Raw genomic sequence first — 23,913 nt, forward strand, 5'->3', positions numbered from 1 at the left:
CAAGGCAAGCCCACTAGAAGAACATCACTATGTCCATGTTACCCTTGCTTAGAATCGCAATTGTTAGTATTAAAACACAAGGATATCATAGACTATTCCGAAGGTGGATGTGTGATCAGCATGGATCATCAGCGAGTTCACGTGTCGGTTGCCCTTGTAACTTGTCCAGAATTACTTGTCGAGGATGTACTTGATTACCTCTTTAGAAAACGTATGTACTTGATTACCTCTTTAGAAAACGTATCGTAAGGTTGGTACTCAACAAGTACAAAATAATCTAGCGTGTCACACGGTTGGCACTCGTCAGCAAGTAAAAAAAAACCATGGGGCTGCAAACAGGGCTGCTTACACCAAATTCCCTTCAAACAAGTTCCAACTTGTCGCTGTTGAATGGTCTCTATTGGTCAATATATGCACACTAGGTTGAGAAATATTTTCAGGACACAAACAATATCTTTTGTATTGCACAAGAAACATGCCCAAAAATGCTTTTAATAGTAAGCATTCATTGTCACTGAAATATTCAAGTATGATGTATACATGAAGGAGATGTTCTCAAGAATGTTTGAAATATTTTAAGACTGCTGTTGGTTGTTCATCACTAGAGTTTTGTTATTTGAACCTGGCACTTATTTTTTTTAAGAATAACTTGATACTTACTAAACAAGGCAATGCCATCCAAGAACTCATGAAACCCCTTACTTGCTCCTCTTGGAAGCCTCGTACAGGTAGCCCGCGATGACTACAGCTGCCGCAACTGCTACCCCAACTGCACTCTGTGCAAGTACAACAGCAGTTGAAACATCTGATTTTGTAGATGCTGCGCCACTGATCCGTGGTGTGAAGCCAAGTTCAGAAAGTTTCTTGTGTGATTCAGCGTAGTCCTTGAAGAAAGCATCCTCGTCCTGCAGTACGAAAGAGATAAGACATTGTTCTGAATCTGAAAGTTGGATTATGGAAATATCAAAAATCTGTGCACCTTTGCATAAAGCTCCACATAGCGTCTAAATTCAGGATCATCCAACAATGCCTTATCAGTAGGGAGCTTCAGAAGACCTTCTGATTCCCCTTTCAGTAGCTCACTGCAGTGAGGTTAACAAGCATTTCAGTTACACTGATTCTCCTTCTCAAATCTAGTCTCCAAAATAAGTCCCTCCGATCCATAACAAGTGTCGCGGTTTTGAACCAAGGTAGTTCAACCTTAGTTCAAAACCGCGACAATTATTCTGGATCGGAGGGAGTCGTAAATGTTATGGCTTTGTATTCAACTCACAGAAAGTATGAGTTGTCAAACTTCAGAGGATCACGAGTCCATGCACCGTCAAACCCAGACCTTTCAGGATGTGCCTTTCCCTAAGAGAAAAAGTCCATTACTATATACCGTGTTTCTGATGCAAAGGTGCTCCTACTTCACAGAATACAACAAGTACCAGACTGTGGCCCCCAGATAGTGCTACAATATCTTTGTCTGTTAAGCCCATTCGATAAAAGATGTCCCTCAGATGTGGTGCGCCTGCTCATGAAGAAATAATACAGATACATGTCTCAGTCACTGGGATGTGATTGCAAGGTGCAACAAGTACTCCTAGAAGACTGATCATATAAAGAAAGAAAGACAGCTCTTGTACATGAACAAATGACATAAGAAACATAGATCAGCATGCAATAATAGCTATAACACGTAAAAGGGCCAGTATACGGGTGATAGGTGAAGGTAAGAGTAGTTAAGCCTCCAATTTCTGAAGAAAAATGCATGTAAAAGCTGTACATGAGGAGATTGGTCGAGTACAACCAGAAAACTGCACTGCTTGGAATGCCTGAAATCCCATCTCACACGGTAAAAAGTATCAAATGCCAAGAGCATGGTGTATGGACATGAGCAGACGGGTGCAGAAAATAATCGATGCAACTACATTTGATATGCCCATAAGGCCATTGGCCATATAACTTCTTAGATCACATTTTGATCAATTGCTTGAGATAGCAAGAAAACATTGACAGGTAGAAACAATAGTAGCAATAGTTACCTTTCTTAGCATCAGGAAGGCGCCCTTCACGGGGACAAACTGACGAATCCTGATTCAGGTCCAAAGCAGTTAATATGTAAGCATCAGGAACAATGCATCCATTTCTGAAGAAATGATATTTCACATACACGTCTTCCAGGGATGAACTCAACAGTTGGACCCCCCGTGACTTCAACTGCAACTACTCCAGCAAGCTGGAAGTAAGATGTAGTTAGTAAATAGCTATAGAATTCACAGTTTTGCTGTACTCAATAGGAAGCATCGGCTCACATATGTGGAGGAGTATAGATGTTTTAGCAATCAATACTCGCTTAATTTAGACAAGAGCCAACTCAACCAAATTGTCAATTACCTGATAAAGGTCTGCATATGTAATCTTTGGATGCTTCGCTTTAATAGGCTCTGGCAACAAAGGACAGTTGAGTAAGCTATAATAACAATTTCAGTTATTTCCGCAGCGAAGAAAGGAACGGCTTAACAATAAACCAACAAATCTGAAATTAGTTAGTCGCGTGATTTGACAGAGTATCATTAGGACCAAATTGCAATTCTGTCTAGACCCTCTCAGAAGATAAAATAGAAGCGTTTAAGAATTCTCTTACTTGTGCATGCAGTGATGCAAATAAAGCAGCACACATAAGGATGCAATAGTTTACAACAGACCAACTAGGGTACTGTTAATTTCCGTGTGTAATCATCCTAAACTGTTTAACTTTCCAAAGGAAAATCAATTGCAATCTTGTCCTTAAGCCATTGCATGACGTACAGCGATAGAAACAGAGCTTTAACTTATGAGAAACTAATGAAAATGCCCAAACTGATTTCCTTAGGCTAAAGAGCCCTCATATAGGAAAATGAGTATTTTTACACAGTCATCTACTACCAGATTGGGCATTGGGTAAATATATAATACATACCGAGGAGATCAATAGCAATTTTTAAGCCAGCATTTGAACCATGGGTGTACTCTTCCTCGTATCTAATTGAACCATTTGCACCACCAGTTCTTGTGTTCACATCATACGTGCCAGCATCATGCCATCTGCAAGGGAGACCGAAGAAATTGAGTCTTCCAAATGGAAAAGCAAGGAAGTCCAGGATACACACAAAATCGTAACCATACAGGCAAACAATTGGAAGACAGATGTAGTTTTATGGGTGTTACTTATTAGATCTATACAATGCAGAGGGAGCAGTGTATACCTGCTTTCCTGCAACACATCAAAAAATAAATCAAGTGCGTAAGTTAAAAGCTACATGTTCAGAACTTCAGATAATGCCAAAGTTTTTATCCCTTTCATTGCCAGTGTGCATGGGCACCTGATCCTATTAGTGCATCACATATTTCTTCCCAAGTGCATATAACAGCACCCATCTCTGTAAAACACCACATGTAAAGAAAAGTTCAAGAGGCCAAGGTGCGAGAACGGGCAAGCAATTCGTCTCACTTATCCGATTATTTGGCATGTGGGGGCAGTTCTCAACTTCTCTTGCTACTGTAAAACACTATAGTCCATGTGAACTAAATACCATACCCTCCTCATTAGATAATAATCGTGGCATACAGCCGAAATTCATAATCGCTGGAATCTCTAAAATCATGCACGTGAGGTGTTTGTCAAATTGCCTCGTCCGAAATCGATACAACAAACATGAAACAGGCCAGCGAGGCCTGGCATCTGAGGGCCGCGGCAGTAACAAACCAACCCCATTAGTTCAAATCTGACATGCGCCTCAAGTCAGCAGTGGAACAACGCCGGTAGGTAATCGCAGGGCTTAAGCAAAACACGAGCTCTCCTCTCAGGCCGCGTGAACCAGGAGCAGACGAGCAAACAGAAGCAGCAGTATGGAGTAGGAGAGGATCAGGAGACTGGGGCTGGGAGTACGTACGCGAGGCGGAGCATGATGGGGGCGCATCCCTTGGAGGCGATGAGGGCGCGGAGGGCACGGCGCGCCCTGTCGACCTGGCGCAGGTACTCGGCGTCCACCACCGGAGCCGCCATCGCCGACGAGCCTAGAAGAGAAGAGATCGGCGGGGCGGGGAGCGAGGTGAGGTCTGAGGTGTGTTTGGGCTAAGAGGAGAGAGGAGCAGCGGCAGCGGCAGCGGGAATGGGGCGGAGGGGTGGAGGCGACGAGATAACGCGGAGCGAGCGATTGGCTGCTCCGCGCCGTCGAGTCGTGTTCTGCCGTCTTGGTTTTTACTTGGATCCACGCTACATGTGTACACTCCTGATGTGGTGCGGGCCCCGCCGTCAATCCGTCACTTGTTTTGTTTGTTTTCGTTCCGTTGTGCTGGCAGCTAAGCAACAGCAATCAAGAGTGGCTGCTTCACGCCAAGATTGAGTTGTCTTCTTGAAGAATGCTGGGAACGAGTATTTGATGAAGTCAGCATTCTCCCAAGTAGCTTCTGTCTTTGACAAATTTTCCCATTGTATCAGTCATTGGACGACTGGCAGATTGTGTCGAGGCACTTGCCGAACTTGCACTACCTCCGTTGGGCCAGTCTTGATGGTGCCATCTTGGTTGACCATTGGCAGGTTCGGGCTGGGTATGAAATTGGGACCAATATGCTTCTTGAGCTGACTCACATGGAAAACTGGGTGTATTTGCACATGCTCTGGAAATTGCAGTTTATAAGCTGAATTGTCTATCTTCTGCACAATTAGAAATGCACCATAGTACTTGTTTTGTAGTTTCAAAGCACCTCTGAATCCAAATGCTGCTAGTCTATAAGGTGCCATCTTAAGGTAGACCATATCACCCACTTCAAATACCCCTTCCACTCGTTTGAGATCAGCATATCGTTTCATTCTGTTCTGGGCCTCGAGCAAATTGGATTTTAAGTGCTCCAATATTTGTTGTTTAGCCTCCAGGAAATTCTGTGCCTCCTCCTCCTGAGGACCAGGTATGTCAAGCTCAGAAATCATGGGTGGTGGGAAACCATACAAAGCTTGGAAGGGGGACATCTTGATAGTAGTGTGGTAGGTAGTATTATACCAAAACTCAGCTAATGGAAGCCATGAGCACCATTTCTTGGGTTCTGTGCTTGTCATGCATCTGAGATAAGTTTCCAGACATTGATTTACTCTTTCTATTTGGCCATCAGTCTGGGGATGATATGCAGTGCTAAATCTCAGTTCACTCTTCCAAGCAGAAAAATGTCTCTCCATAACTTGCTGGTAAAGATCCTGTCTCTGTCAGATATGATTAACTTGGGTGGGCCATGCAACTTTAAGACATTGTCTACAAGTGCTTGTGCCACAGTGAGAACTGAGTATGGATGTGAGAGGGGCAGGAAATGAGCATACTTAGTAAACCTGTCAACCACTACCAGAATTACCTCCTTGCCTTGTGAATTGGGAAGGCCTTCTATAAAATCCATAGAAATGTGTTACCATGCCATATCAGCTACAGGTATTGGATCAACCAGTCCAGGTTGCAGGCAGTTTTCATGTTTTGCTCTCTGGCAAATGGGACAAGCAGCAATGAATTTCTCTACTGATGATTTAAGTCCCTGCCAGTAGAAAATTGCTTTCACTCTGTGGTATGTTGCTCTAGTTCCTGAATGTCCTCCTACAGGGGAATTGTGCAATGATTCTAGCAACCTTGTTCTAAATGCAGGAATATTGCCCACCACAATTCTTCCTTTGTACCTGATGATTCCTGCAATTAATTTATGATCTTCCAGAGTATTATCAGGAGTGAGTAACAGCTTCTCCAGTAATGCCTTGGTTTTAGGATCCTGTTGATAACTCTGAACTAACTCCTCTGCCCAGACAGGTGTGACAGTGGATATTGCCATGCAACTAGGTAGAACTCTTGAAAGAGCATCAGCAACTTTGTTGCAAACTCCTTTCTTGTACTGGATTTGGAAATTGAATTCCAACAACTTCATCCTTAGTTTGTGTTGCACACCTTCAGTTAGTTTCTGATGAGTGATGAACTTGAGTGATTGTTGGTTAGTCTTGATTATCAGTTCTCTGCCTAAGAGGTAGTGTCTCCATCTTTTCAATGCTTCTAGTATAGCCAAAGCTTCTTTTTCATAGGTTGACAATGCAGCATTTCTTGGGCAAAGTGCAGAGCTATAATATGCTATTGGCCTGCCCTGTTGCATTAAAACTGCTCCAATGCCCTTGCCTGAAGCATCAGTTTCTAAAACAAAAGGCTGAGAGAAATTTGGGAGTGCTAAAACTGGGGCAGTAATTAAGGCTTGTTGAAGCTGTGCAAATGATGTGTCATGAATAGTTGTCCATGAGAACTGCCCCTTTTTAAGAAGATCATGTAGTGGTCTGCAAATAACTCCATACCCTTTTATGAATCTTCTATAGTAGTCTGCCAAACCCAGAAAACTTCTTATTTTTGTCACATTATCTGGTGTGGGCCACTCAGCAATGGCCTTGATTTTCTTAGGGTCAGTTGCTACTCCCTCTGCTGAAATTATATGACCAAGGTATTCCACTTCTTGAATAGCAAACACACATTTAGATTGTTTAGCACACAACTTGTTCTCTCTCAACACTTGCAACAATGTCTGTATGTGCTCCCTATGCTCTTCAAGTGTTTTGCCGTAGATTAGTATATCATCAAAGAAAACTAGGACACATTTTCCGAGGTAAGGCCCAAAGATCTTATTCATTACTGCCTGAAATGTTCCTGGAGCATTTGACAGTCAAAAGGCATGACCAAGTACTCAAAATGCCCTAGAAAAGTTCTGAAAGTTGTTTTATGCACATCATCAGGGTGCATCCTAATTTGATGGTAACCAGCTCTCAAATCAATTTTAGAAAAGTACTTTGCTCCATGTAACTCATCCAATAGATCTTCAATCACTGGTATTGGAAATTTGTTCTTGATAGTAGCAACATTTAACTTCCTGAAATCAGTGCACAATCTCATAGATCCATCTTTTTTCTTTACCAGAATTACAGGAGCTGCATATGGACTCTGGTTGTGCCTGATAAAGTGTGCTGCTAGTAACTTCTTGATTTGTTCTTCCATTTCCCGTTTCTGATGTTGAGGAACTCTGTATGATCTAGTATGAGGTGGGTCTATTCCAGGCTTAAGAGGAATAGTATGGTCACTCTCCCTAAGAGGAGGTAAGCTGGAAGGTTCTTCAAACAAATCAGCATACTCCAACAGGAGCTTCTGCACTTGTGGTGGTGTTTTAAATCCCCCAGGAGTTGCCAGCACAATGCTGTGCATTTGGAGGAGAAATCCTTCTGCCCCTTTTTCCAATAGCTTTGTTGTTGTTTTAGCTGGAACTTCTTCTGCAATTTCAGTGTTGTTGAATATAGCTGTAGTGACAGTTTGCTTGCCCTGGATAGTGAAACTGAATTTGTTCTTAGGCACATCAAATGCTACAGGGCTAACCAGAGAAAACCAATCATATCCCAAAATAATATCATGACTGGGTAGTGGTAAAACTCTAAAGTTGTGAGTTAACTTGAGTTTTGCCAGTTGAAACTCACAAGCAGGTGCTACAGTTGAAGATATGAGCTTGCCTCCTCCAGCTACGGCAATAGTTCTTGGCTTAACAGGAAGCAGTTGACAGCCACATTTGACAGCAAAATCCTGGCTCATGAAGGAAGTTGTATTTCCTGAGTCTAGGAGGGCTACAACTCTTTTACCATTAACATGATCTATAACTGTGGGAGTTGTAACAGCTAGCTGTTTGTCCCAATGCATGAGCAGAGATGAACATAACTTGTTCTTCTTCCTCCATCATTTCCTCTTGCTCAGGTGGAGTCTGCTCTTCAGTAGTGTCATGCTGTTCCATTGTTTCCTGTTGCATCATGTGCACATCTGGAATTAATTTGCATCTATGTCCAGGGACCCATTTGTCCCCACATCTCCAACACTCACCATGTTTCTTGAATTTCTGATTACTGATAGTTGCAGTTTCAGGTTGTTTGGCTACTGTAACTGGTTGTTGTGAAGAAGTTGGATTTGGTTTACTGGGCATAGTATATTGTTGTTTCTGGTAGTAGTTGGAATAAGGAGTGTTCTGTTTCTTGGCTACAGGAAGCACTGGAGGGTGACAAGGTTCTACTTCTCTTGCTAAGCAGTAAGCATCAGTCAGTGTTGTGGTTTGTGTGGTCTAATTTGGAATTTAATCCCTTCTCTGAGTCCATTTACATAGAATCTCACAAACCATAGCTCATTCAATTCTGGATTTTCCTCTTGAACTTTTGCCATCAAATCCTCAAATGTTTTAGTGTACACAGAAACTGTGATACTGCCCTGTTTTAATGTGTTGAACTTATCAGTTAAGTCATATGATCCTTGTTGTGAGAACCTTTTTACTACTTCTGCCCCAAACTCCTTCCAGGACAATTTCTTTTTGAGTAACCCAGATCTTCTTAACCATGTGTCTGCTTCATCTTGTATGTACATCTGTGCTAGGGAGACTTTATATTCCTCTGGTGCTCCACACATTTGAAAGTATTTGTTACACTGTCGTATCCAACCCACTGGGTCCTCACCACTGAACTTAGGAAAATCCAGCTTTGGTCCTTTAGTTATGGATTTCATAAACTGGGCCTGCATGTCCTGCTCATATGTTCTGTAATATCCTTGCCAGAGCTGCTTCTCTCTGTTTTGCTGGTAAAATTTGTTGAAAACTGGGGTGTGGCCTTCTTGCCTTGCAGTGACAGGTGTAACTACAGCACTAGCAGTTTCCTGTCTTCCCTGAGTTGCAAACCTTGGTGGAACTGTAGGTCTGAATGTTCTAATTGGTGGTAAGTTCTGCAGGTGCAACTCTTCCATTTGCCTTGATTTCTCTTTTTCAGCAGCTAACTGTTTCTTCAGTTATTCAAGTCTGTCACTTGTGTCTGTAGGTTGTTCTTGATGTAAAGTAGGTGATTTAACTACTTGACTGGAACTGGGAAGTTGTGCCTCTGGTTGTTGGGTAGCATTTGGTAGCACCATATTCTTCAAAACTGTGCTGATGGCCGATAGTTGTTTGCTCAGATCAATGACAACTTGTTCCACGTTGCCAACTTGCAGAGCTATATCTCCTTGTTTCTTACTCATGGATTGAACATCGGTCTGGAGTTTCACCACCTCCGAGTGCATCAGAGAACTGTCCTTCTGCAGAGCACCGAAATCATCGCGCAGAGAGAGAACCTCCTGCAGATCTGCGTCATCGATCGCCTTGGTGCGCCAATCGCCTTGATGTGAGGGAGAGAGGAGGAATTTTATGGCCGAAATAATTCGGTAACCCGACTCTCTCGATCCTCTCCTCCTGAGCTGCACGAACCAGCGATAGACAAGGAATTTTACCACCAGAGAATTGTTCTCCAACAACCTCTCCGCGCTACTGGTTTGTAGCCAAACAAATCGCCGCCTCCTACGCCACCCTGGTACAAATCACCGCCGCCAACGCCACCCTGGTACAGATCGCCGCCACCCACGCTGCCTTGGTGCAAATTGGTCCCGATCTACTGAAGGGGAGGGAATTGGGTGGGATTACTCTTTCTTTGGATGAAAATTTTTGTGGCCGAGGAACAACCTTGCTCTGAATACCAATTTGTCAGACCCGGGTAGGATCTGAAGATAGATCGGTGTAATTTGGGCGAGAATTTCAGATCAAGGAGTTTGAACTATGAGAGGAGTTGTATTATATTTAGGGTTCTAGCCCGATGAAAGCAAATGGAGGTTCGACATAATAATCCTTCTCGGCCACAGCACGGCTGGATATAAGCGATGGCTTGCCGTTAACGGCAACGCATGAAACGGAACAGTGTAACAGTGAGTAGCATCTAACAGTGGACACTACGCTAGCGCTCAGGACTCATCCTAGCCATTCGTTATCTGAAGAGGTATTTTTCTGAAACGCTACAGGGAGTTACTGAATAACTGGGTCTGACACTGCTATCAATCCGTCACTTGTTTTGTTTGTTTTCGTTCCGTTGTGCTGGCAGCTAAGCAACAACAATCAAGAGTGACAGTATTTCGTCGCTTGTGTCGCCCCCCCCCCTCCCCGGCGACCCGGGCAAACCCCTAGCCGCCACTCTGACTCCCTTCCTAGATCACCTCTCCTCTCGTCATCGTCGGGCAAAGCCCGTGCGGCGTCGGCGGCGGTGGGGCCTCTTTTTTCCCCCTCTCGCGAGGTCAGGGCAGCGTGGGGTCGCTCGACCAAGGAGAGGCGTGGGGGTGCGGCAAGCAGGTGCCAGCGAGCGTGTCGATTTCAGCGAGTGCGGCATGCTGACGCTAGTGGGAGCGATGAACAGAAGCATGTGGGTGCGGCGGGCGCAAGCCTAGGCGCAATGCGCAAGTGTGAGCGCGGGGGCGCGTTGCAGGAGACCGGGGTAGGCGCGTGAATCTAGCACGTCCGTGCACCATGCGGAGGTGCGGGTTTGTCACGGCCAAGTCTGATCTGGTCAGTCCGTGGCCGGATCTCGCTGCCCGGGTCGCGCTGGTGGCGGCGGTGGGGTGGGTTCGGCGGATGCTGGTGGGCCCTACCTTCAAGCGTGCCCACGTCCATCTCCTTGGAGTAGCGGCGCCGTACAACGTCTGTGATGCAGACGAGGTTCTCAAGCGGACCAGATCCAGTTCGGTTGGTACTGACCTTGCGCGCGGCGGTGCGTGGCTCTCAATCCGACTTGGTGTTCGCCTAGTCTCGACGCGCGGCGGTGCAGGCTGGCCAGCTCCGGTTCTAACTCAGTTCTTCCTATGTGATGTGATACGTCCATTTTGCATCATGCTTTTATATCAATATTTATCGCATTATGGGCTGTTATTTCACTTTATGTCACAATACTTATGGCTATTCTCTCTTATTTTACAAGGTTTATATAAAGAGGGAGAATGTCGGCAACTGGAATTCTGGTCTGGAAAAGGAGCAAATATCAGAGACCTATTATGCGCAACTCCAAAAGTCCTGAAACTCCACGGAACGTCTTAAAAGAAATAAAGAAAAATCCACGCCAAAGATGAAGGCCAGGGGGCCCACACCCTTCTCACGAGGGTGGGGGGTGCCCCCCCCTAGGGCGCGCCCCTACCTCATGGGCCCCCTGGTGGCTCTCCGACGCCCATCTTCTCCTATATGAGGTCTTTCGATGAGAAAAAAATAAGGAGGAACTTTTCAGGACGAGTCTCAGCCGCCACGGGGCGGAACCTTGGCGGATCCAATCTAGAGCTCCGACAGAGCTGTTCTGCCGGGGATACTTCCCTCCGGGAGGGGGAAATCATCACCATCGTCATCACCAACGCTCCTCTCATCGGGAGAGGGCAATCTCCATCAACATCTTCACCAGCACCATCTCATCTCAAAACCCTAGTTCATCTCTTGTATCCAATTCTTGTCTCAAAGTTCGGGATTGGTGCTAGTAGGTTGCTAGTAGTGTTGATTACTCCTTGTAGTTGATGCTAGTTGGTTTATTTGGTGGAAGATCATATGTTCAGATCCTATATGAATATTATTACCCCTCTGATTATGAACATGAATATGCTTTGTGAGTAGTTACGTTTGTTCCTGAGGACAAGGGAGAAGTCTTGCTATTAGTAGTCATGTGAATTTGGTATTCGTTTGATATTTTGATAAGATGTATGTTGTCTAGCCTCTAGTGGTGTTATGTGAACGTCGACTACATAACACTTCACCATTATTTGGGCCTAGAGGAAGGCATTGGGAAGTAATAAGTAGATGATGGGTTGCTAGAGTGATAGAAGCTTAAACCCTAGTTTATGCGTTGCTTCGTAAGGGGCTGATTTGGATCCATATGTTTCATGCTATGGTTAGGTTTACCTTAATACTTTTGTTGTAGTTGCAGATGCTTGCAATAGAGGTTAATCATAAGTGGGATGCTTGTTCAAGTAAGAACAGTAACCAAGCACCGGTCCACCCACATATCAAACTATCAAAGTATCGAACGCGAATCATATGAACATGATGAAAACTAGCTTGATGATATTCCCATGTGTCCTCGGGAGCGCTTTTCCTATTATAAGAGTTTGTTCCGACTTGTCCTTTGCTACAAAAAGGATTGGGCCATCTTGCTGCACCTTATTTACTTTTGTTACTTGTTGCTCGCTACCATTTACCTTATCACAAAACTATCTGTTACCACTTATTTCAGTACTTGCAGAGAATACCTTGCTGAAACCGCTTATCATTTCCTTCTGCTCCTCGTTGGGTTCGACACTCTTACTTATCGAAAGGACTGCGATAGATCCCATATACTTGTGGGTCATCAAGACTCTTTTCTGGCGCCGTTGTCGGGGAGTGTAGCGCCTTTGGTAGGTGGAATTTGGTAAGGAAAAATTTATATAGTGTGCTGAAATTTACTGTCACTTGTTATTATGGAAGGTAATTCTCTGAGGGGCTTGTTTGGGGTATCTTCACCCCATCCAGTAGAGCAAAGAGTTGCTCCTCAACCTACTGAACCTATTGAAAATGAAACTCCTTTTGAATTTCCTTCGGGTATGATGGAAAAACTGCTAGATAACCCTTTTACAGGAGATGGAACAAAGCATCCTGATGAGCACTTAATATATGTGGATGAAGTTTGTGGATTATTTAAGCTTGCAGGTATACCCGATGATGTTGCTAAGAAGAAGGTCTTCCCTTTATCTTTGAAGGGAGACACATTGATATGGTATAGGCTATGTGATGATATGAGATCATGGGACTATAAAAGATTGAAGCTGTAATTTCATCAAAAGTATTACCCTATGCATCTTGTTCATCATGATCGCAATTATATATATAATTTCTGGCCTCGCGAAGGAGAAAGCATCGCTCAAGCTTGGGGGAGGCTTAAATCAATGTTATATTCATGCCCCAATCATGAGCTTTCAAGAGAAATAATTATGCAAAGTTTTTATGCTTGGCTTTTTGAAAACAATCGCACCATGCTCGATACTTCTTGTGTTGGCTCTTTTATGATGAAGACTATTGAATTCAGATGGAATTTATTGGATAGAATTAAACGCAACTCTGAAGATTGGGACCTCGACGAAGGTAAGGAGTCAGGTATGACACCTAAGTTTGATTGTGTTAAATCTTTTATGGATACTGATATTTTTTGTAAGTTTAGCACTAAATATGGACTTGACTCTGAGATAGTAGCTTCTTTCTGTGAATCTTTTGCTACTTATGTTGATCTCCCTAAGAAGAAGTGGTTTAATTATCATCCTCCCATAGAAGTAAAAGTAGCTGCACCTATTAAAGTTGAAGAAAAGACTGTCACTTATAATGATCCTATTGTTCCTACTTCTTACATTGAGAAACCACCTTTCCCTGTTAGAATAAAGGATCATGCTAAATCTTCAACTGTTGTTCGTAAAAGCAATATTAGAACTTATACACCTCCTGAGCAAGTTAAAGAAGAACCTAGTATTGGTATTGTTAAGGATCTCTTATCTGATAATATTGATGGGCATGTTATTCAGTTCGAAGGTGAAACTGCTAGAATTGCTAAACCTTGTGATAAGGATAAACATAGACCTGTGGTAGGCGTGCCTGTTATTTCTGTTAAAATAGGAGATCATTGTTATAATGTGAAAGAACATGCGGTGCCCCCATGTTTGGTTTTGGTAATTGATGACAATCTCTATGGACTAATGGTTGCCTTGAGTTATATTTGAAGGTTTTGTCCATAGGCTTTTCTTGGAGTACATGTGTTGGTTTCAAGGAGAGTTTGTGTCGACCAAGGTGTTATTCAAGGAATCACCTAAAGATTGGTCTTGTGAGAGGTTGATCAAGACTAAGTTAAAGAGTGAATCAAGTTTATGTTGGAAATATGCCCTAGAGGCAATAATAAAAGCATTATTATTATATTTCCTTGTTCATGACAATTGTCTTTATTCATGCTATAATTGTGTTATCCGGAAATCATAATACATGTGTGAATAATAGACACCAACATGTCCCTAGTAAGCCTCTAGTTGACTAGCTCGTTGATCAACAGATAGTCACGGTTTCCTGACTATGGACATTGGATGTCATTGATAACGAGATCACATCATTAGGAGAATGATGTGATGGACAAGACCCAATCCTAAACATAGCACAAGATTGTATAGTTCATTTGCTAGAATTTTCCAATGTCAAGTATCCTTTCCTTAGACCATGAGATCGTGTAACTCCCGGATACCGTAGGAGTGCTTTGGGTGTACCAAACGTCACAACGTAACTGGGTGACTATAAAGGTATACTACGGGTATCTCAAAAAGTGTCTGTTGGGTTGACATGGATCAAGACTGGGATTTGTCACTCCGTATGACGGAGAGGTATCACTGGGCCCACTCGGTAATGCATCATCATAATGAGCTCAAAGTGACCAAGTGTCTGGTCACGGGATCATGCACTACGGTACGAGTAAAGTGACTTGCCGGTAACGAGATTGAACGAGGTATTGGGATACCGATGATCGAATCTCGGGCAAGTAACATACCGATTGACAAAGGGAATTGTATACGGGATTGATTGAATCCTCGACATCGTGGTTCATCCGATGAGATCATCGAGGAGCATGTGGGAGCCAACATGGGTATCCAGATCCCACTGTTGGTTATTGACCGGATAGCGATCTCGGTCATGTCTACATGTCTCCCGAACCCGTAGGGTCTACACACTTAAGGTTCGGTGACGCTAGGGTTGTAGGGATATGTATATGCAGTAACCCGAATGTTGTTCGGAGTCCCGGATGAGATCCCGGACGTCACGAGGAGTTCCGGAATGGTCCGGAGGTAAAGAATTATATATAGGAAGTGCTATTTCGGGCATCGGGACAAGTTTCGGGGTCACCGGTATTGTACCGGGACCACCGGAAGGGTCCCGGAGGTCCACAGGGTGGGGCCACCAGCCCCGGGGGGCCACATGGGCTGTAGGGGTGTGCGCCTTGGCCTACATGGGCCAAGGGCACCAGCCCCAAGAGGCCCATGCGCCTAGGGTTCAAGAAGGGAAGAGTCCCAAAGGGGGAAGGCACCTCCTAGGTGCCTTGGGGAGGAGGGATTCCTCCCTTGGCCGCCGCCCCCTAGGAGATTGGATCTCCTAGGGCCGGCGCTCCCCCTTGGCCCTCCTATATATAGTGGGGAGATGGAGGACTTCTCACCCCACGCCTTTGGTGCCTCCCTCTCCCTCTCCAACACATCCTCCTCCTCCATAGTGCTTGGCGAAGCCCTGCCGGAGTACTGCAGCTCCACCACCACCACGCCATCGTGCTGCTGCTGGAGCCATCTTCCTCAACTTCTCCTTCCTCCTTGATGGATCAATAAGAAGGAGACGTCATGCTGACCGTACGTGTGTTGAACGTGGAGGTGCCGTCCGTTCGGCGCTAGGATCTCCGGTGATTTGGATCACGTCGAGTACGCCTTCCTCATCCCCATTCTTTGAACGCTTCCGCGCGTGATCTACAAAGGTATGTAGATGCAATCCAATCACTCGTTGCTAGATGAACTCATAGATGGATCTTGGTGAAACCGTAGGAAAATTTTTGTTTTCTGCAATGTTCCCCAACAGTGGCATCATGAGCTAGGTTTATGCGTAGTTCTCTTGCACGAGTAGAACACAATTTGTTGTGGGCGTAGATGTTGTCAACTTTCTTGCCGCTACTAGTCTTATCTTGCTTCAGCGGTATTGTGGGATGAAGCGGCCCGGACCAACCTTACACGTACGCTTACGTGAGACCGGTTCCACCGACTAACATGCACAAGTTGCATAAGGTGGCTGGCGGGTGTCTGTCTCTCCCACTTTAGTTGGAGCGGATTCGATGAAAAGGGTCCTTATGAAGGGTAAATAGAAGTTGACAAATCACGTTGTGGCTTTCACGTAGGTAAGAAAACGTTCTTGCTAGAACCCTATTTCAGCCACGTAAAACTTGCAACAACAATTAGAAGACGTCTAACTTGTTTTTGCAGCAAGTGCTTTGTGATATGATATGGCCAAAGTTGTGATGAATGATGAATGATATATATGTGATGTATGAGATGTTCATGCTATTGTAATAGGAATCACGACTTGCATGTCGATGAGTATGACAACCGGCAGGAGCCATAGGAGTTGTCTTTATTTTTTGTATGACCTGCGTGTCATTGAGAAACGCCATGTAAATTACTTTACTTTATTGCTAAACGCGTTAGCCATAGTAGTAGAAGGAATAGTTGGCGAGCAACTTCATGGAGACACGATGATGGAGATCATGATGATGGAGATCATGGTGTCATGCCGGTGACAAGATGATCATGGATCCCCAAGATGGAGATCAAAGGAGCTATGTGATATTGGCCATATCATGTCACTATTATTATTTGATTGCATGTGATGTTTATCATGTTTTGCATCTTTTTTACTTAGAACGACGGTAGTAAATAAGATGATCCCTCATAATAATTTCAAGAAAGTGTTCCCCCTAACTGTGCACCGTTGCGACAGTACGTTGTTTCGAAGCACCACGTGATGATCGGGTGTTAGATTCTAACGTTCACATACAACGGGTGTAAGACAGATTTACACATGCAAACACTTAGGTTGACTTGACGAGCCTAGCATGTACAGACATGGCCTCGGAACACAGAAGACCGAAAGGTCGAGCATGAGTCGTATAGAAGATACGATCAACATGAACATGTTCACCGATGTTGACTAGTCCGTCTCACGTGATGATCGGACACGGCCTAGTTAACTCGGATCATGTTATACTTAGATTACTAGAGGGATGTCTATCTAAGTGGGAGTTCATTGTATAATTTGATTAGATGAACTTAATTATCATGAACTTAGTCTAAAATCTTTACAATATGTCTTGTAGATCAAATGGCCAATGTAGTCCTCAACTTCAACGCGTTCCTAGAGAAAACCAAGCTGAAAGACGATGGCAGCAACTATACGGACTGGGTCCGGAAACTGAGGATCATCCTCATAGCTGCCAAGAAAGATTATGTCCTACAAGCACCGCTAGGTGACGCACCCGTCCCACAAAACCAAGACGTTATGAACGCTTGGCAGACACGTGTTGATGACTACTCCCTCGTTCAGTGCGGCATGCTTTACAGCTTAGACCCGGGGCTCTAAAAGCGTTTTGAGAGACAGAGCATATGAGATGTTCGAAGAGCTGAAAATGGTTTTTCAAGCTCATGCCCGGGTCGAGAGATATGAAGTCTCCGACAAATTCTTCAGCTGTAAGATGGAGAAAAACAGTTCTGTCAGTGAGCACATACTCACTATGTCTGGGTTACATAACCGCTTGACTCAGATGGGAGTTAATCTCCCGGATGACGCGGTCATTGACAGAATCCTCCAGTCGCTTCCACTGAGCTACAAGAGCTTTGTGATGAACTTCAATATGCAGGGGATGGAAAAGACCATTCCCGAATTATTTGCAATGCTGAAATCAGCAGAGGTAGAATTCAAAAAGGAACATCAAGTGTTGATGGTGAATAAAACCACTAAGTTCAAGAAAGGCAAGGGTAAGAAGAACTTCAAGAAGGATGGCAAGGGAGTTGCCGCGCTCGGTAAGCAAGCTGCCGGGAAGAAGCCAAAGAATGGACCCAAGCCCGAGACTGAGTGCTTTTATTGCAAGGGAAGTGGTCACTGGAAGCGGAACTGCCCCAAGTACTTAGCGGACAAGAAGGCCGGCAAAACGAAAGGTATATGTGATATACATGTAATTGATGTGTACCTTACCAGTATTCGTAGTAGCTCCTGGGTATTTGATACCGGTGCGGTTGCTCACATTTGTAACTCAAAACAGGAGCTGCGGAATAAGCGGAGACTGGCGAAGGACGAGGTGACGATGCGAGTCGGGAATGGTTCGAAGGTCAATGTGATCGCCGTCGGCACGCTACCTCTACATTTACCTTCGGGATTAGTTTTAAACCTTTATAATTGTTATTTAGTGTCAGCTTTGAGCATGAACATTGTATCAGGATCTCGTTTAATTCGAGATGGCTACTCATTTAAATCCGAGAATAATGGTTGTTCTATTTATATGAGAGATATGTTTTATGGTCATGCTCCGATGGTGAATGGTTTATTCTTAATGAATCTCGAGCGTAATACTACACATGTTCATAGTGTGAGTACCAAAAGATGTAAGATTGATAATGATAGTCCCACATACTTGTGGCACTGCCGCCTTGGTCACATAGGTGTCAAACGCATGAAGAAGCTCCATGCTGATGGACTTTTAGAGTCTCTTGATTAAGAATCATTTGACACGTGCGAACCATGCCTCATGGGTAAAATGACCAAGACTCCGTTCTCAGGAACAATGGGGCGAGCAACCAACTTATTGGAAATCATACATACTGATGTGTGCGGTCCAATGAGTGTTGAGGCTCGCGGTGGCTATCGTTATGTTCTCACCCTCACTGATGACTTGAGTAGATATGGGTATGTCTACTTAATGAAACACAAGTCTGAAACCTTTGAAAAGTTCAAGGAATTTCAGAGTGAGGTTGAGAATCAACGTGACAGGAAAATCAAGTTCCTGCGATCAGATCACGGAGGAGAATACTTGAGTCACGAGTTTGGCACGCACTTAAGAAAATGTGGAATAGTTTCACAACTCACGCCGCCTGGAACACCTTAGCGTAATGGTGTGTCCGAACGTCATAATCGCACTCTATTAGATATGGTGCGATCTATGATGTCCCTTGCCGATTTACCGCTTTCTTTTTGGGGCTATGCTTTAGAGACTGCCGCATTCACTTTAAATAGGGTTCCGTCGAAATCCGTTGAGACGACACCGTATGAATTATGGTTTGGGAAGAAACCTAAGCTGTCGTTTCTAAAAGTTTGGGGATGCGATGCTTATGTCAAGAAACTTCAACCTGAAAAGCTCGAACCCAAGTCGGAAAAATGCGTCTTCATAGGATACCCTAAAGAAACTATTGGGTATACCTTCTACCTCAGATCCGAAGGCAAGATCTTTGTTGCCAAGAATGGATCCTTTCTAGAGAAGGAGTTTCTCTCGAAAGAAGTAAGTGGGAGGAAAGTAGACCTTGATGAAGTATTACCTCTTGAACCGGAAAATGGCGCAACTCAAGAAAATGTTCCTGAGGTGCCTGCACCGACTAGAGAGGAAGTTAATGATAATGATCAAGATACTTCTGATCAAGCTCCTACTGAAATTCGAAGGTCCACAAGGACACGTTCCGCACCAGAGTGGTACGGCAACCCTGTCTTGGAAATCATGTTGTTGGACAACAGTGAACCTTCGAAATATGAAGAAGCGATGGCGGGCCCGGATTCCGACAAATGGCTGGAAGCCATGAAATCCGAGATAGGATCCATGTATGAAAAGAAGTATGGACTTTGACTGACTTGCCTGTTGAGCGGCGAGCCATAGAAAATAAATGGATCTTTAAGAAGAAGACAGACGCGGATGGTAATGTGACCATCTATAAAGCTCGGCTTGTTGCTAAGGGTTATCGACAAGTTCAAGGGGTTGACTACGATGAGACTTTCTCACCGGTAGCGAAGCTAAAGTCCGTCCGAATCATGTTAGCTATTGCCGCATTCTACGATTATGAGATATGGCAAATGGACGTCAAAACAGCATTCCTTAATGGTTTCCTTAAGGAAGAATTGTATATGATGCAGCCGGAAGGTTTTGTCGATCCTAAGAATGCTGACAAGGTGTTCAAGCTCCAACGCTCGATTTATGGGCTGGTGCAAGCATCTCGGAGTTGGAACATTCGCTTTGATGAGATGATCAAAGCGTTTGGGTTTACGCAGACTTATGGAGAAGCCTGTGTTTACAAGAAAGTGAGTGGGAGCTCTGTAGCATTTCTCATATTATATGTAGATGACATACTTTTGATGGGAAATGATATAGAACTCTTGGACAGCATTAAGGCCTACTTGAATAAGAGTTTTTCAATGAAGGACCTTGGAGAAGCTGCATATATATATTAGGCATCAAGATCTATAGAGATAGATCAAGATGCCTCATAGGTCTTTCACAAAGCACCTACCTTGATATGATATTGAAGAAGTTCAATGTGGATCAGTCTAAGAAGGGGTTCTTGCCTGTGTTGCAAGGTGTGAAATTGAGCTCGACTCAATGTCCGACCACGGCAGAAGATATAGAAGAGATGAGTGCCATCCCCTATGCCTCAGCCATAGGTTCTATTATGTATGCCATGTTGTGGACCAGACCTGATGTAAACCTTGCCGTAAGTTTGGTAGGAAGGTACCAAAGTAATCCCGGCAAAGGAACACTGGACAGCGGTCAAGAATATCCTGAAGTACCTGAAAAGGACTAAGGAAATGTTTCTCGTTTATGGAGGTGACGAAGAGCTCGTCGTAAAAGGTTACGTCGACGCTAGCTTCGACACAGATCTGGATGACTCTAAGTCACAAACCGGATACGTGCATATATTGAATGGTGGGGCAGTAAGCTGGTGCAGTTGCAAGCAGAGTGTCGTGGCGGGATCTACATGTGAAGCGGAGTACATGGCAGCCTCGGAAGCAGCGCATGAAGCAATTTGGGTGAAGGAGTTCATCACCGACCTAGGAGTCATACCCAATGCGTCGGGGCCGATCAAGCTTTTTTGTGACAACACTGGAGCTATTGCTCTTGCCAAGGAGCACAGGTTTCACAAGAAGACAAGGCACATCAAGCGTCGCTTCAACTCCATTCGTGAAAATGTTCAAGATGGAGAAATAGAAATTTGTAAAGTCCATACAGATCTGAATGTAGCAGATCCGTTGACTAAACCTCTCCCTAGAGCAAAACATGATCAACACCAGAATTCCATGGGTGTTCGATTCATCACAATGTAACTAGATTATTGACTCTAGTGCAAGTGGGAGACTGTTGGAAATATGCCCTAGAGGCAATAATAAAAGCATTATTATTATATTTCCTTGTTCATGATAATTGTCTTTATTCATGCTATAATTGTGTTATCTGGAAATCATAATACATGTGTGAATAATAGACACCAACATGTCCCTAGTAAGCCTCTAGTTGACTAGCTCGTTGATCAACAGATAGTCATGGTTTCCTGACTATGGACATTGGATGTCATTGATAATGAGATCACATCATTAGGAGAATGATGTGATGGACAAGACCCAATCCTAAACATAGCACAAGATCGTATAGTTCGTTTGCTAGAGTTTTCCAATGTCAAGTATCCTTTCCTTAGACCATGAGATCGTGTAACTCCCGGATACCGTATGAGTGCTTTGGGTGTACCAAACGTCACAACGTAACTGGGTGACTATAAAGGTATACTACGGGTATCTCAAAAAGTGTCTGTTGGGTTGACATGGATCAAGACTGGGATTTGTCACTCCGTATGACGGAGAGGTATCACTGGGCCCACTCGGTAATGCATCATCATAATGAGCTCAAAGTGACCAAGTGTCTGGTCACGGGATCATGCACTGCGGTACGAGTAAAGTGACTTGCCGGTAACGAGATTGAACGAGGTATTGGGATACCAACGATCGAATCTCGGGCAAGTAACATACCGATTGACAAAGGGAATTGTATACGGGATTGATTGAATCCTCGACATCGTGGTTCATCCGATGAGATCATCGAGGAGCATGTGGGAGCCAACATGGGTATCAAGATCCCGCTGTTGGTTATTGACCGGAGAGCGATCTCGGTCATGTCTACATGTCTCCCGAACCCGCAGGGTCTACACACTTAAGGTTCGGTGACGCTAGGGTTGTAGGGATATGTATATGAAGTAACCTGAATGTTGTTCGGAGTCCCGGATGAGATCCTGGACGTCACGAGGAGTTCCAGAATGGTCCGGAGGTAAAGAATTATATATATGAAGTGCTATTTCGGGCATCAGGACAAGTTTCGGGGTCACCGGTGTTGTACCGGGACCACCGGAAGGGTCCCGGGGGTCCACCGGGTGGGGCCACCTGCCCCGGGGGGCCACATGGGCTGTAGGGGTGTGCGCCTTGGCCTACATGGGCCAAGGGCACCAGCCCCAAGAGGCCCATGCGCCTAGGGTTCAAGAAGGGAAGAGTCCCAAAGGGGGAAGGCACCTCCTAGGTGCCTTGGGGAGGAGGGATTCCTCCCTTGGCCGCCGCCCCCCTAGGAGATTGGATCTCCTAGGGCCGGCGCCCCCCCTTGGCCCTCCTATATATAGTGGGGAGATGGAGAACTTCTCACCCCACGCCTTTGGTGCCTCCCTCTCCCTCTCCAACACATCCTCCTCCTCCATAGTGCTTGGCGAAGCCCTGCCGGAGTACTGCAGCTCCACCACCACCACGCCGTCGTGCTGCTGCTGGATCCATCTTCCTCAACTTCTCCTTCCTCCTTGCTGGATCAAGAAGAAGGAGACGTCACGCTGACCGTACGTGTGTTGAACGTGGAGGTGCCGTCCGTTCGGCGCTAGGATCTCCACTGATTTGGATCACGTCGAGTACGCCTTCCTCATCTCCGTTCTTTGAACGCTTCCGCACGTGATCTACAAAGGTATGTAGATGCAATCCGATCACTCGTTGCTAGATGAACTCATAGATGGATCTTGGTGAAACCGTAGGAAATTTTTTGTTTTCTGCAACGTTCCCCAATAGTTTATCAACCCACAAAACGTAGAAGATGTACTGAGAGGGGTCAAGTGATCCCATGGTATGGTAAGCATTGTCAATTACGCTTTGTGTACTGACCCATGGTCTTCGTGAGGCTTCTTTGTGGGGTTAGGTTGCGGTGTGCAAGTTCAAGTGGAGCACCACGAAGAGATCAAATGCTTGAAGCTTGTTGTCCTTTGTGGTGACAATGGACCTGTGAAGATGTGCGGAAGAGTAGCTCACCCATAGTAGAGTATGGGGGAGCAATCAACTAGTCTTCATCGAGTCAACACAATCAAGAAAGGTTGCGGTGTGCAAGTTCAAGTGTAGCATCACGAAGAGATCAAATGCTTGAAGCTTGCCATCCTTTGTGGTGACAATGGACTTGTGAAGATGTGCGGAAGAAAGGCTCACCCATAGTGGAGTATGGGGAGCAATCAACTAGTCTTCATCAAGCCAACACAATCAAGAAAGGTGGTCCAACTTGAGGGAGTCAAGATTGTCATCATATAGCTCAAGTGGACCATGTGCAAGGCAAAGGTTTGCCCTTGATAGGTTTTCTATTTTACCGGTCTCATGTTGGTAGTTGGGAGACCGGGTTATAGGATCGATTGCCATACTATCAAGGGGGGCTCTCGATGAGTAGCTTGATCGTATCGTTAGTTGAGAGCTCAAACCATTGCATCCTTGCATCATATTTCTTGGTTCTTTTTTGGTTCTCTTTGTGAGTCTTGGAGCTTACGGTCATCTTGTTGACAAGCTTGAGTTCATCGAAAACGGAGTTCGCTTGCATCTTCTATGATGTTTTCGATGTTGGAGGTTTTGCCGGTTCTTCTCGGTTGGAGGTTTCACTCCTCTTTTTTTTGTTAGGCATACCTCCCCTGCCTCTTCTTACTATAACCAGCCGCTGTTTTGATGCTACCCGTCGTCTTGTTTCCAACAAGCTTGAGTTTGCTCAATTCGGAGCTCATATGCAGAAGTTATGGCAGTTCTTGTTTTCTTGAGTGTGGTTTTTGTCAGGGTCCCCGTGGTAGTACCGTGGTACCCAGCGGTAGTACCGCTGAGGGGTCTCAAGCGGCAGTACCGCTCCGCAGTGGTAGTACCGGCGGTGACTCCGCAGCAGTACTATCGCTGGCTTAACAGGTCCCTACCGCGTCGATTCGAGGGGTCTTTTTCTGTGTCGGATTGTGCGGTACCTCGCTGCGGCAGTAGTGCAGCAGTACCGCTCCTTAGCGGCAGTACTGCCCTTCCTCCGCGGTAGTACCGCCCGGTTCCCTCTTTTCCTTTCCCCTTCGGTCTGCGCGACAGTACTGCCGAAGGGAGCGGTAGTACCGCTTAACCCAGCGGTAGTACCACTGTCTCCTGCGGTACTACCACCCCAAGGTTCATGTTTTG

At 44.9% G+C, this 23,913-nt stretch overlaps 1 protein-coding gene across 1 annotated transcript; it reads right to left on the reverse strand.

The window, feature by feature from the left end:
• Positions 1-476: 476 nt before the first annotated feature.
• Positions 477-4,228, reverse strand: LOC123152520 (probable L-ascorbate peroxidase 4, peroxisomal). The gene is made up of 9 exons (XM_044572046.1): positions 3,918-4,228; positions 2,945-3,069; positions 2,380-2,429; positions 2,156-2,221; positions 2,028-2,076; positions 1,431-1,513; positions 1,274-1,353; positions 980-1,082; positions 477-905 (listed from the first exon to the last, which is right to left on the reverse strand). The coding sequence occupies exons 1-9, from the start codon at positions 4,028-4,030 to the stop codon at positions 699-701; spliced, it is 876 nt and encodes a 291-aa protein (XP_044427981.1). The 5' UTR covers positions 4,031-4,228; the 3' UTR covers positions 477-698.
• Positions 4,229-23,913: the final 19,685 nt, after the last annotated feature.

This window comes from Triticum aestivum, chromosome 7A, assembly GCF_018294505.1.
Source record: "Triticum aestivum cultivar Chinese Spring chromosome 7A, IWGSC CS RefSeq v2.1, whole genome shotgun sequence".
NCBI lineage: Eukaryota > Viridiplantae > Streptophyta > Magnoliopsida > Poales > Poaceae > Triticum > Triticum aestivum.

Bases quoted from the DNA above. Each gene is read 5' to 3' on its own strand.
- LOC123152520 (XM_044572046.1), bottom strand. From the start codon at position 4,030: ATGGCGGCTCCGGTGGTGGACGCCGAGTACCTGCGCCAGGTCGACAGG. The intron at 3,070-3,917 runs GTACGTACTCCC...TCTCCCTTGCAG, and splicing joins CCCATCATGCTCCGCCTCGC to ATGGCATGATGCTGGCACGT. The intron at 906-979 runs GTGCACAGATTT...TTCGTACTGCAG, and splicing joins ATGTGGAGCTTTATGCAAAG to GACGAGGATGCTTTCTTCAA.